Below are 12,837 nucleotides of genomic sequence, written 5' to 3'. Positions count from 1 at the left end.
TTTTTGGCTAAATATTCTTATTTAGCTCATTCTTACCTCTGGCCCTTATCCTGGAGGGGCTCAAGGGACCATATAGGGTGCTGGGAACTGAACCTGAGCCGGTGCATGCGAGGCAACCTTACCTGCTCTGGCACTGTCAGCTTCTGCCACCGGAGGACCCCTCTGCCCCCCCGCCCGCCCCACCATATTGTAGCATTTCTTCTACTGCATTTGATGGCCAGGGTTCCCATGCAGGCAGGTCATTGAGTTATAATTATAAACAATGGACCATGATTGGTCCTTTCATAAGCAGGTGATACTTCTGAAGTCAGGGCCTCCCACAGCCTTAGGCCGGGCTATAAACCCTTGTGGCCTTAATGAGACAGGACCTTACCAGACAGATGCTGGTTACAGGGCGCCAGCGGGAAGGAGTTTTCCATAAAAGGGTAGGCGGTTGGGCAAGGGATGGATGGCCAGGACGGAGCAGAAGAGAAGAGCTCAGAGGCAGAGAAAGGCGAACGGCATTCGTATGCCTGTTCCTTCCTTCCTTCACTTATTCACCTAGAGGCGGACATGTCCTGTGAGCCCGGAGACACCAGCTGTGCCCACAGTCTATGTGGGAGACAAATCAAAGGACAACTGCAAAGCCACAGGCATGGAGGAGAAAGCGGTGCCTTGGGCGCCAGCAGCAGCTCGCCAGCTGGGGTGTGTGTGAAGGGGGAGGCCAGGCGCTGTGACTGGACTGCCCCAGGGAGAGGGGACTGGGCCAAGGGCCGAGGCGAGGTGGGGCGGCCAGGAACGGCTGTGGGAGTGATTATCTGCAGGGCTGGCAGGAACAAGAGGGGCCTGGTGCCAACTCCTTCCGGCCAGGCTCACGCTGGCCTCAGTTTCCCCACCATACCGCACCTCACCTCGGAGACTAAAGGGCAAAACTTTGAGCTGCGGGGATGAAAGGCAGGAGGCCCAGACCACCGCTGCCTGTAAAAGCAGGCGGTGACGCCGCTGCTCCTTGGGGCTGCCCATCTTTGAAGATGAAACATGCTGGGGCCTACGGAAGAGTCAGTGGGCTGAGGGGGAAGTGTGGCTGGGCCGAGGCACGCCCCTGTCTGGGGAGGCCCCAGGGTCCCGCCCTTCCTTAGGCAGCCTAATCCCGGGAATATCATTCCGGCACTTGGGGACAGGCACCACACAAGACCTGTTAGCGCCTTCAAGTTCCCAGGCCACGCGGGTCATCTCCATGTCAGAGCAGCCAGGTCGACCCTGTGCTGCCTTCAACGAGCTCTCCAAGGCAGGGACCGCAGCTCGCAGGCGCCCCTCTTTTGGGGTGGTGAGGGGCCGGGGGGCCGGGCAGCAGGGCTGCTAGCTGAGGTCACAGTCGTGGCCCAGAGGGCCTCCAGGTCACTTTGTCACTCAGGCAGACAGAGACGCAGCCTATTCTCACCAACCCCTCTCTGCTCCTTTTCCCTGGCCCCCAGTGTAGGCGCAGGGCCTGGCTACCTACCCTGCCAGAGTGACCACCAGAGACTGGCACCCCCACCAGCCACTCAGTCTCCATCCAGGATCAGCTTCAGCTCCCTGGAATGAGCTCGTAGAAATGAAGGGGCTGGCAGAGAGCAGGTCTCACCCCTAAGGGCCCTGGTATCAGGCACTACCCATAGATAACCTTCCCTCCCAGCTCCAGCAGCAGCACCCGGGGGGTTGGCCTGTCCTCAAAATAGGCCTCTGTGTTCATTAAGTCATTAATTCCGCTTATCTGATCTGCAGAATGATGCCCAAAGGCTGGACTTCTGGCTCCTCAGCAGCCACCCTCCAGGAGCTGCTGGAATTCGCAGGGAGGAAGATGGTATCTGTGCTCTTCATCTACTGAGAGGGCGCCCCCAACCCCTCCTGCCTGCGCCCTGGAGCTGGTTTGGGGTTCCTGCCTGTTTCTGTTGCTTCGGTTTATGGGCTGCCCCCTGTGATGCTCTCTGTGTGCTCGGTGTGTGTGTGTGTGTGTGTGTGTGTGTGTGTGTGTGTGTGTGTGTGTGTGTGTGTGTGCTCGGGGTGTGTGTGTGTGTGTGTGTGTGTGTGTGTGTGTGTGTGTGTGTGTGTGTGTTGGGGAGGTATATAAAGCATGCAGGCCTCTCTGAGCCACCTCTCCAGTCTGGGGCTTCCACCTGGAGTTCCTGCACTACCCTTGCTTGGTCTTGTCCTCAGAGCCACAGACTTAAGCATTCTATATCCCACAACCGGCAGCCTCTGGGACACCTGTCATTCGTGACTGACCCAGGTGCAGCTTTTGGTGGAACTCGCCAGAGCCTGGAAAGTCAGTCAGGGAGAACTCCTCCTCCCCACAGGCTGGCTCTCCCACCTGGACACCCTGCATGACCGCCTCTGTACCCCTTCAGCACCTCAGCTCCTACTCCCTTTCAGACTGCGCTGGGGGCAGAGGGAGGGGACAACCCCCCTCCTTGGGCCTGCAGGCAGCACCTCAGGAGGGGCATAGGTCACAGAGGGGCTGAGAGAGGGAGCAGCTTCTGCCGGGGTGTGCAGGGGCTAGCAAGTCCCACCCGCTGCACCTCGGGTGCCAGGTCTCACCTTGTGGTCGAGCTCGGCGTTGGCCCTGGGCTGTGGCTCTTGGCAGGGCTGCACAGTCTCAGCTCCCAGGTGCTGCCTGAGGGAAGATGGCCTCATGAGGCTGAGGAGCCGGCTGAGCGAGGACAGCTGGGGAGAAGAGGGAGCCCGTCACACACAAGTAGCAAGAGACCTGGGGACACCCTGGCTGGGGGTGCTGCGTCATCACGGTCTCTAAAACCCCTGGTAGCTTCCAAGACCGGGAGGCGCCTGGGTCTTGTGGTGCAGACAGGAAGTTGAGGTCCTGTCTGCACCACAAGATCAGCACAGTTTTCTCCAGGAGAGAAGGATACTCCACATGGAACCTGCCCGGGAGCCCCTCTGAGGCCAGGCAGGAGACTTCCTGGGCTGGAAGTGAAGCCACTTTCCGTGGGAGCAGACAGAGCCAGTCTCCTGGGCACATGCAAGCCCCTGCATCTGTCACTGTGTGTCTGGGTGTGCATGTGAGCACACAAACACTGCTGAGAGGCTGTTCCCCAGACCCAGTGAGCCATGACAGCACATGACACCATCCCACCAGCCCGATTCATCACTACCTCCACCTCTGCCCTCTCACTTCAGAGGTTTTGGTTTGTTTATTTGTTTTGGGGCCACACCTGATAATGTTCAGGGATCACTCCTGACTCTGCAGTCAGGGATCACTTCTGGTGGGGGTTGGGGGACCATATGGGATGCTGAGGAGTGAACCTTGGTTGGCTGTCTACAAGGCAAGTGCCCTATCTGCTATACTATCTTCTAAGCCCCCATACTTCCAGAAATTTTAAAGTAAATCTAAACATCAGCCCATCTTACCCCAAAATTATTTCTATTAGAAAAGAATAAGGATCGGGGCTGGAGAGATAGTATAGCGGACAGGGCATTTGCCAAGCACATGGCTGACCTTGGTTCAATCCCCGGCATCCCATATGGTCCCCCAAGCACCACCAGGAGTACCGCTGGGTGTGGCCCAGAGAGAGAGAGAGAGAGAGAGAGAGAGAGAGAGAGAGAGAGAGAGAGAGAGAGAAAGACAAGAATAAGGATCTCCTCACCCCCATCCAAACACAATCACAGCATCATTCTCCTGACTGACAAAATGTCAAGAATTCCTTATAGGATTCAGCACCTGCATGTGGCTTTACTGGTTGTTCAAACATACAGATGTCTTGGTTGAATGGAGATTCTTCCCCAGGTGCACACACTGCACTTGGCTGAGGTGCAACACATGCATATCACATGTGATCCGCTAGTGCTGCTTCCCTGCAGCCAATGAGGTCGGCACCCCTTCCCCCACCAGGGCCAATGGCTGGTTTTAGTCCAGACATCTGTTGCTGGCCACTCCTTCCAGGTCACACCCTGCTTTGGATAGCCTTGGCTGCGTGGGCCCCAGCAGCAAGGACTGTCCAACTGCCCTGGAGCTAACTTGTGGCTCTGGTCCCCGGGCCCTCTGAGGTGACATCGGCCCTGGGGCAGCAGACAGAAGGAAGAAGCAGGGCAGCAGGGCTCCTGCAGTCTCTTGAGCTGCAAAAGATGCGAGGTGGGGCACAGAGGGCCAAGGCTGAGAGCCCATCCCTAACAGCACACCTGGCCTCCTCTCCTGACTCACCCGCAGACACCTGCTCAGCACCGCAGTCAGCCCAGGGCTCCAGAGCCCACAAGAGCAGCTGGGCAGCCGGGAGGAGTCAGGCCTGGGGCCTTGGCTCCTGGAAAGGATCCAGAGCTTCCTGGTCTACTGTCTGATCCCTTCTGAGGCCAAGAAGAGGCAGCAGGGAGAGGGAGACAAGGGAGGTTCTGGGCGGCAAAGAGAAGCACCACCTGCAGCCTCAACCGAGCTGGCCGCATGCCTGGCAAGCATGCAGGAAGTTTTCCCGAACAGCCCTGCCTGCTTGGGCTCACAGCTGGACAAGCACTGGGGCCAGCCTGCAGTCCACATCCCAGGAGCAGCTCTCTGGCAGGCGGGCCTCGCCCCAACTGGGACCCTCCCAGCTCCCAGAGCCCTGGGTGTGGCAGGACAGGAGCCAGAGGCAGCTCTGAGCTCCCAGAATTCTCTTCACTCCGCTGCGCACAGTTTCACGGGCTCTGAGCAGCTGCAGCTCCTGCAAGCTGCCTGCTGCCATCCAAGGGCGTCCTGGCCCACATACCACGCCAGCCAGCACTGCCTCTGTACACACAGTCCTCTCCCGGCACAGGGCTGGTCTGGGCTGAGTCCTGACAGGGCCAGTGCCCAGCCACATCTCTCCACCTCACCTACTGCTACGAGTGGTCTTTGCAGATGCTCCCCCCAAGGACAGATCATCCCCCAGGGCTGGAGAGCTCAGTGGATGGATCAGTCTTTGCAGGAGGCTCAATCCCCAGCACAGCCGGGACCTCCCAGGACCACAGGAATAGCCCCATTTCCCATTTCCCACCTCCAACACAGAGCTGAGTACTGCCAGGTGTGGCCTCTTCCTCCCTCCCCGGAACAAACCAAAAATAGTCACACAAGAAGATCAACCTGCACAATTCCCGCAGGACAACTTCCCACGCCACTGGTCACTTTTTTTTTTTTGGCTTTTTGGGTCACACCTGACAATGCAATGCACAGGGGTTACTCCTGGCTCAGGCACTCAGGAATTACTCCTGGCGGTACTCAGGGGACCATATGGGATGCTGGGAATGGAACTGGGGTTGGCCGCGTGCAAGGCAAATGCCCTACCTGTTGTGCTATTGCTCTAGTCCCCTCCACTGGTCACTTCTGAGCTCTGTATCTGGCACAGGCGCCCCCTTGCCCCGTGGAAAAGGCCAGGATCAGGGAGCATCTGGAGACCCTGAAAGGCTCTTCCTGCTTCGTGCACACAGCCACTCTCTGCTCAGGCCTCCCAGTTCCCTGACTGCCAATTCCCTACCTGCACTGTCTGATTCCAACAGCACTGACCCCCTTTGGACAGGCATGGAAACAACTTATTGATCAGGTTGATTTTACTATCTTTCCCCCTTTCCTGCCCCAGGACAGATAGTAAAATAGACTAGACTGGCAATTCTGCTCGTTGCAAGGTCCCCAGAGCCCAGAGTGGCACTGGATATGTGAGAGATATGTAACAGATGTTAAAGGGATGAATGAGAGGGGAGGCTGAAGAGTACTCCGAGAGGTGTGTCTGCTGTGCTTGCAGGGAGCTGGGGTCCCTGCCAGGGAACTGTGGGAAACAGCTGCCAAGCAAAGCCAGGTGTGGCATCCCTCCTGGCGCCACTCCCTGAAACAAAAGGCATGAAGGAGGTCCACTCATGGTGGGCCAGGGCTGTCACCAACCTTTCCACAGTAGATGCAAACCCCTGCTTGGTCACTTGAAGCCTCGGTTTTCAAACTCCAGACTAAAAGACCTGACATAAGAGACTTCAAGAGGTGACCTTATGATTCAAGAGGTGACCTTATGAAATCTTATGATTTCTCCTGACTTCTCTGCAGACCTGTTTGGCCTGTATCTCGCCTTGCCTAGAAAAGGCTTCACGCCAGCTGTGCAGTCTGTCTCTCACATACACAGGAGTCTCGGGTTTGAGTCCTGGCACTGCAGGGTTCCCTGAGCAGCCCCTGAGCATTGCCAGGTATGGCCTGAAGGGAGAGAACACACACACATACACATGCCTGGCCTGTGGGAGGCACCAAGGTCCACCTGGGCACTGCATGGCAACCCGAGTATCTCTGGGTATCCCTCACAGCCCCTGAAAAGGACTCAATATGGGGTCAGCACAGGTCACAGTGCCCAAGCACTGCCACCTCCGGCTACACACTCCAGGAATGGCCCCAGGCCTTAAGCATGGTGGGGTATGGCTCCTCATGCAAATTCTGAACAGTGATTAGGATTCTGCTCTTATTAAAACCTTCCAGTGGCAAATCAAAGATGAATCAGGGGCAGATGATGGCCTGTTTTGCTGGCCCGAGGCCTCAAGTTTGATCCCTGGCACAGACCACATGCTGAGAAAGATTCTGGAGCCCCCTTCTCCAGCCTTGTCACTGCAACCACCACAGAGGGAAAGGAAGGGAGAACATGAGGGAGACTGACTGTGGCCTGGCATGCCCAGCAATTCCCCTCACCTCGCACCACAGGGAGTCTGGCAGAGGGATCCCTGGTCACCTGGCTGACTTCCACTCTTCCTGCCCCGCCCCACTTCCTCCCCAACCACAGAGGCCTCCCTGCCCTGGGATGCTCTTCCCCTGGCCTCTGCTGCCCCAGGCCTGTGCTCCATGCCCCTTCTCCAGTCACCCTGGGGAAACAGCCTCCTCCCAGTCCTCTCTCACTTCTTTTCTTTTTTCTTTTTTTTTTTTTTTTCTTTTTGGGTCATACCCAGCAATGCACAGGGGTTACTTCTGGCTCATGCACTCAGGAATTACTCCTGGCGGTGCTCAGGGGATCATATGGGATGCTGGGAATCGAACCCGGGTCGGGCGCATGCAAGGCAAACTCCCTACCCGCTGTGCTATTGCTCCAGCTCTTTTATGTCTTTATTCACTTATTTTGGTTTTGGAGCCACACTCGTTGGCTTTTCTCTTGCTCAGGGGTCACTCCTGGCAGTGCTCAGGGGATTAAATAGTGTCTAGATGGAACTGGAGTCTGGTGTATTGCAAGACTTACCCCCACATCATCTCCCTGGCCCATCTGGCTATAGTTTATTTTTAAAAAACTGGAATCCTTCAAAAATCTTTATTGGCACAGGCGTCTCCTTGCCCCTGGAAAAGGCCAAGATCAGAGAGCATTTGGAGACCCTGCTGAAAGGCTGAAGGCGAGCTGAAGGCACACCAGCATCTCCATGACTGAGGATGAATGCAGACCTGGTAAAGATTCTCTCCATTTGCTTTTCTGAGGTCACTCCTGACAGTGCTCAGGGGAGCATATAGTACCAGGGCTTGATCCTAGGTTTCCTGTATGTGAAGCAGACACTCTCTTTTTTTTCTTCTTTTTAGGTTACCCTCAGCAAAGCACAGGAGTTACTCCTGATTGTGCACTCAGGAATCACTGCTGGCGGTGCTTGGGGGACCATATGGGATGCGGGGAATTGAACTCGGGTCCGGTGCGTGCAAGCCAAGTACCCTACCCGCTGTGCTATCACTCCAGCCCAGGCACTCTCTTGAGTTATGTCTCTGGCCTGCTAATATTCTCTTAAGCAACTACAAAAAAAAAATGTATACCTTTGGGTATACATATGTGTGTGTGTACATATATATATATATATATATATATATATATATACTTATTTTTTCAATGAAAGCAAAATTCTCTAGGTTTGCAGGAAAAAAAATTCCAAAGTGACTTCAGTCCATTAAAACTAGCATGTAGCAGCCGGTGCCATCTTAAAAATCCAATTCAGGACACAAATCCAGAAAGAAAAATATTTCCTCTAAGAGAAAATCTTTCTCCTTCCTGTTCAACTTCCATTTATTCCTAGAAGCAGCCCAACACTCTCTATCTGCAGACACATCCCCACTCAGCCTCTGCCTGCCTGTCTCTGAAGATTCCCGAGGAGGGTTTCTTAGGCATGCTTGCCCTAACGAGCACCCGGAAGCCGACCCCCGCTTCAAAGCCGGCTTTCTGGGAACCTGCATATTACACTCATGTGGACTTCAGCAGTGGCCTCGGGGCTCAGTGCAGGCGCGCCATGAGTGAACCTGGCCAAGATCCAAAGGCCAGGCTGGACAAAGGGGGCCTTTATGGAACAAAATAAAATCAAACACCAGGGCCAGCTCGAGGGCTCGGGGGTATGTGGCCAGGGTTTCACCCCCTGCACTGCATGGTCTCCTGAGCACTCCCAGAGTAACGCCTGAGCAACAAGCCACGAGTAGCCCCTGAGCATCGCTGGATATGGACCTCCCTGCAACATACAACAAAACCACCAACACCTTTTTTACCTCCTGGATAAAAACATGCAGCAGCTGGCACCCATCTCCTAGCTGCAACCAGAGTGTTACCTCTTGCCCCCCTTTTGCTGTGGAGGTCAGAGGAAAGATGATTTGGCTGCAGTTGTTTCCAGGCACTTGGGGCTGAGGGCATGCTTCAGGTCCAGGCTGGCTGAGTATCATCTGGCCCAAGAATACTGATTTCTTCCCTGATGGCGGTGTTCCTCTTCCCTGGTCTATGATTTTCCTACCTTGCCCTCTCTGCTTAGCGTGGCTGTGCATGGGGCATCGCATCCGAGATGCGGGGCTCACACACTTGCTTGTGGATTCTGAGCCCGTGCTGCTGGGCACGTGGACGGCTGAGACTGTGGCCTTGTGCCTGCAAGGCAGATCCACTTCAGGCCTGGCCTGAGAACCACAGAGGAGGAAGGAAGTGGGATCTGAAGCACAGTGGTCCTGACGCTGAAACCCTGCTGTGTCTGGGCAGTTCCCAGGGTTCAGTGGATGACCCCCAGACCCTCAGGAACGCACAAGCCTTGAGGCTGTTACATCCTATCCACCTACAGACACTCTGCCCCTCTACTGGGCCTCAGGGACTCCCCGCCCCCCTCCTGCTCAGCAGCCCTGCAAACTCTCCACCCAGCTGTGCCCCACTACTGCGACATAGGTCTTTGCTCAACCCTGGATAGTGAACACTTGGTAAGGTTGATTGAGCATTTATGCTGTAGGGAGAGGGAGGGACAGGGCAGTCCTGTTATTTAGCACCAAAGCCAGGTACAGGTGGGGCACCCAGGCTAGCCAACAGGGTCCAGGGTGTTACCCACAGGTGCTAGGAAGGGGTGTGGGTCCCAGCTTCTCGACTCTCCATTGCACTTGGCCAGCAGCCCGAGAAGGCCACTCTGGTACCCACCTGTGCAGGGGCCTGGCTTCACTGCCACTGTCTGGGCTGGCAGCAGGGGCCAGGGCTCAAAGCTGAGTGTGGAGGGCAGCTGGGTGGCATGTCCTGAGGGAGAGAAGTTGGGAAAGGGGATGTGGGATGGTGGGGGTGGCTGGGGGTGAGGGGCCCTTTGAAGGTGTGTTCAGAGAATCCGTCTGACAGGCCCAACTGGAAAGGGGAGCGCCCGCAGCCGGGAGAGCGGGAGGCGCGGGAGCAGCTGGGGCTGCAGCCGGCCAGGGGAGCCTGGAGGAGCTACGGGCAGGCCTGAGCGGGCCCTGCCTCCCCGCTCGCAGCCCTGCACGTGGAGCGGCCGCAGACGCCTCTCTGCAGGCTAAGCACTGACTCACCCTGGAGTCTGCTGAGAAGCCGCTGTGCTGCCGGGGGCAGAGCTGGTCCAGAGCCCTCAGTCAGGCCAGCTCATACCTGGTCCCTCATACTCCTGGGGTTCCTGAGGGTCTCACATGCGGAAGGGCTCTGCCCTTACTGGGCCCTGTGATCCTGGACCCTGGAGAGGAGGAGCTCCTGCGGACCCTCAGCGTCCCTCCAGGCCCAGACCCCTCTTTTCCTCCCTCACACCTCCCCTCTGCCTGCCCTCAAGCCTCCCATCCCCCTGTGCAAAGGCTCTGGCAAAACCAAACCAACAAAATTCTGAATCCTGGACTGACCTTGATATCACAGTACCCTCCCTCCCTTTCCTTTCTCCCTTTCTTTCTTCTTTCCATTCCTTTCTTCTCCCTTCCTTCCTTCTGTTTCTGTGGGGCCAGGGGCCCTCACGGTGAGTCCGGCACATGGAGCAGCTGCTGTGGGACTCGCTCACCCCTCTGGCTCTGATGCTCTCCCCCAGGCTGTGCTTAGCCGGCCCCTGGGGACCCCGATGCTTCTCAGCTGCCTCTGCCTTGCAGACTGGGCACCTGAGACTTCCTCATGGAGACTGACTCTGCCATCAATCCCTACTTCTGGGGACCCACTGCAGGCCCCTCCTCAGGTCCCACCTGGGCACTGTCTGCTCAGGCCACCAATGTGTAAGGTATGTGTGAGGGGTGAGCAGAGCAACAGAGCAGAGCAACAGGATCCTCGCTCCTAAGGAGCTGCATGTGTGTGTGTGTGTGTGTGTGTGTGTGTGTGTGTGTGTGTATGGGTGGGGGGCCACACTACGAATGACTGCAAATGGGATGGTGGACTCAGGGCGCTTTGAATGGGCAGTCAGAAAAGGCCTCCGTGGGAGCTGTAGCAAGTGACATATTAGCAGCAACTGGAGCAACAAGTCTCCTGTGATGCCAAGTCCTGAAGAAAGCATTTAAGGCAGAGGCCAGGCGCCTGCCCAGGAGCCGGTGTTGCCCTCTCTGGTCTGGGCTCCGCTGCTGAAACCAGGGCCTTATGGGCTTAGCCACCATGTCCCTGTCAGAACACCCTCCCAGCGCCCCAGGTAGGGGGTAAGTGGCTGGGGTTTTGCCCTTCTCCCACATGGCTGAGTGGGAGGGTTCAGATGTATCCTTGGAGTTTAGATTTTTCCAGGGTGATTCCTGGGGCAGGGTGTGAGCATTTGCCTCCTGGACTCGGAGCTGCACTGAGGGTGAAGCTGGAGTCCTCTGGAGAGACGAGGAACAGGGAAGTGAGGACGGAACCGGGCGGGAGGTGTGGCAGCCATGAGCCGTTCCAAGTGAGTAACATTTATCCTCATCTTTGTTGTTTTTCCACCTACACAGGATAGTATTACCAGGGGCAGGAATAGGAGGGAATGAGGAACTTTCGATGTGCCAGGAATCAAACTCGGAACCTACCACTGAGGGACATCCCTTGTTCTGGGAACTGGTGTTTAGCGAGTTCTGTTTAGGGTGATGGAACTGTCTGGAGACAGCTGCAAGTGACAGATGTACAACAAGATGAATACAGCCAAGGTGCTCAAGGGCTACTCTGGGCTTGGTGACTTGGAGTGCTGAGGATCAAGCATGCACATAGCCTTCAGCTCTCCCAACACACACACACACACACACACACACACACACACACACACACACACACACTAACCATATGCATCTATATAGATATATAGATATACACACATACATACACACACTGTATCTCTAGCTACATATCTATATATCTATACACACACATACACACACAAACATACACACACACTTCACACACTTTTCCTCTCACTGCTCTATCATCAGCCCTAGCACTTAGAAAGAATACAGAAAGTTACAGACCACCAAAAGAATTCCAGTAAGAACTTCAACCTGGGCCCAGAGGAATGGAGCAATGGCTGAGCTCTGGCCTCTGCACGCCTTGGTTATGAGTGCCCTGGAACCAACATTCCCTGTGCAGTTTTGCTGTCTTCAATTTTAGGTACCATAAGCAACTTCCAACTGCACCAGAAGCCAGCTGTGAGTGCCACATAGGGGAGTACCACTCCAGGCAAGTACATCAACTAAGATGATGTGTGAGGGCCAATGAGAGAGAGGGAGACCCAGACAAGCGAGCCCAGAGTCACCAACCATGTGCCTCAACCAGGAGTGGCAGCCTGAGTGACTCACCAGCCTCAGTGAGCAGCACAAAGCTAAACATTCTGAGTGCCATGTCCAGCATGTATGCATGGCGCATGTTCCCATCATCATCACCATCAACAGCAACAAAGGAAGGTCGGTGAGAAGGAAATTTAACACAAAAACCAACCAACACAAATGTACCTCAGCTCTCCTGGTGTGAGGCTGCCAACCTTTGGGGAAACACCAGAGACCGCAGGCCTCAGGCTGAGCCTTCATTCCCTCATAGGCATCCCCCCACAGGCCTCAGGGGTGATGGAGCAGCAGAGCACTCACTCACTCACCTGAGCCTTCTCTTGCCAGACAGGAAGTGTATCTTGTTGGTTCAGCATTCGGGCAATGATCAGGAGGCTGAGCTGGCCGCGTAGCTGCCTGCAAGAGAAGGCCAGAGAGAGGCTGGGTGAGAGCAGTCCCTGCAAGGGTTGTGTGTGGAGATAGCTTCCATGTGGGAGAGCTCCTCTGGGGGATCCTAGCAAAGGGTTTTCTCTCCTGGTTTTTATCATTTTATTTCGAGGCAATAAATATGCATGGGGTTGGGGAAATGCATCCAAGGGCAGAGCAATGCTTTGCATGTGCGAGGCCTAGATTTGACCCGACATATGGTCCTCTGAGCACTGCTGGGAGTGATCCTTAAGCATTGAGCTTGGGAGTAATCCCTGAACACTGCCAGGTACCCCCAAACCACTTCCCTCCAAAGCAAAACCAAAACCAAAACCAAAAACAAAGCATGCATGTTGGGAAAGTCAAATAAATAAGCAAATGAACTTAGTGTTTAGAGAGGACAGAGTAGGAAAGAAGTCAAGGGGAGAAGAGGAGAACAAGAAGTCATGGGTGAACGGGCATCAGGGCTTCAGTTATTTAGTTATCCTGGTGATAGGGTGAGTGTTGTAGCCATATATCCAAAACACAGACTTAAC

At 55.4% G+C, this 12,837-nt stretch overlaps 1 protein-coding gene across 1 annotated transcript in view; it reads right to left on the bottom strand.

Moving 5' to 3' along the window:
• The window catches only part of FAM178B (family with sequence similarity 178 member B), a 104,261-nt gene that overhangs the window by 13,707 nt on the left and 77,717 nt on the right, over positions 1-12,837 (bottom strand). Inside the window, exons 12-13 of the mRNA XM_056129041.1 lie at positions 12,205-12,292; positions 2,557-2,682 (exon numbers count right to left, since the gene is read on the bottom strand). Of these exons, the coding sequence (XP_055985016.1) occupies positions 2,557-2,682; positions 12,205-12,292 (214 nt within the window). The remainder of the gene's footprint in view (positions 1-2,556; positions 2,683-12,204; positions 12,293-12,837) is intronic.

The sequence above is a fragment of the Sorex fumeus genome, unplaced genomic scaffold, assembly GCF_029834395.1.
Source record: "Sorex fumeus unplaced genomic scaffold, SorFum_2.1 ptg000006l, whole genome shotgun sequence".
Classification (NCBI taxonomy): Eukaryota; Metazoa; Chordata; class Mammalia; order Eulipotyphla; family Soricidae; genus Sorex; species Sorex fumeus.
Note: the sequence above shows the minus strand (reverse complement) of the source record. Positions and strands in the feature narration are given on the sequence as shown.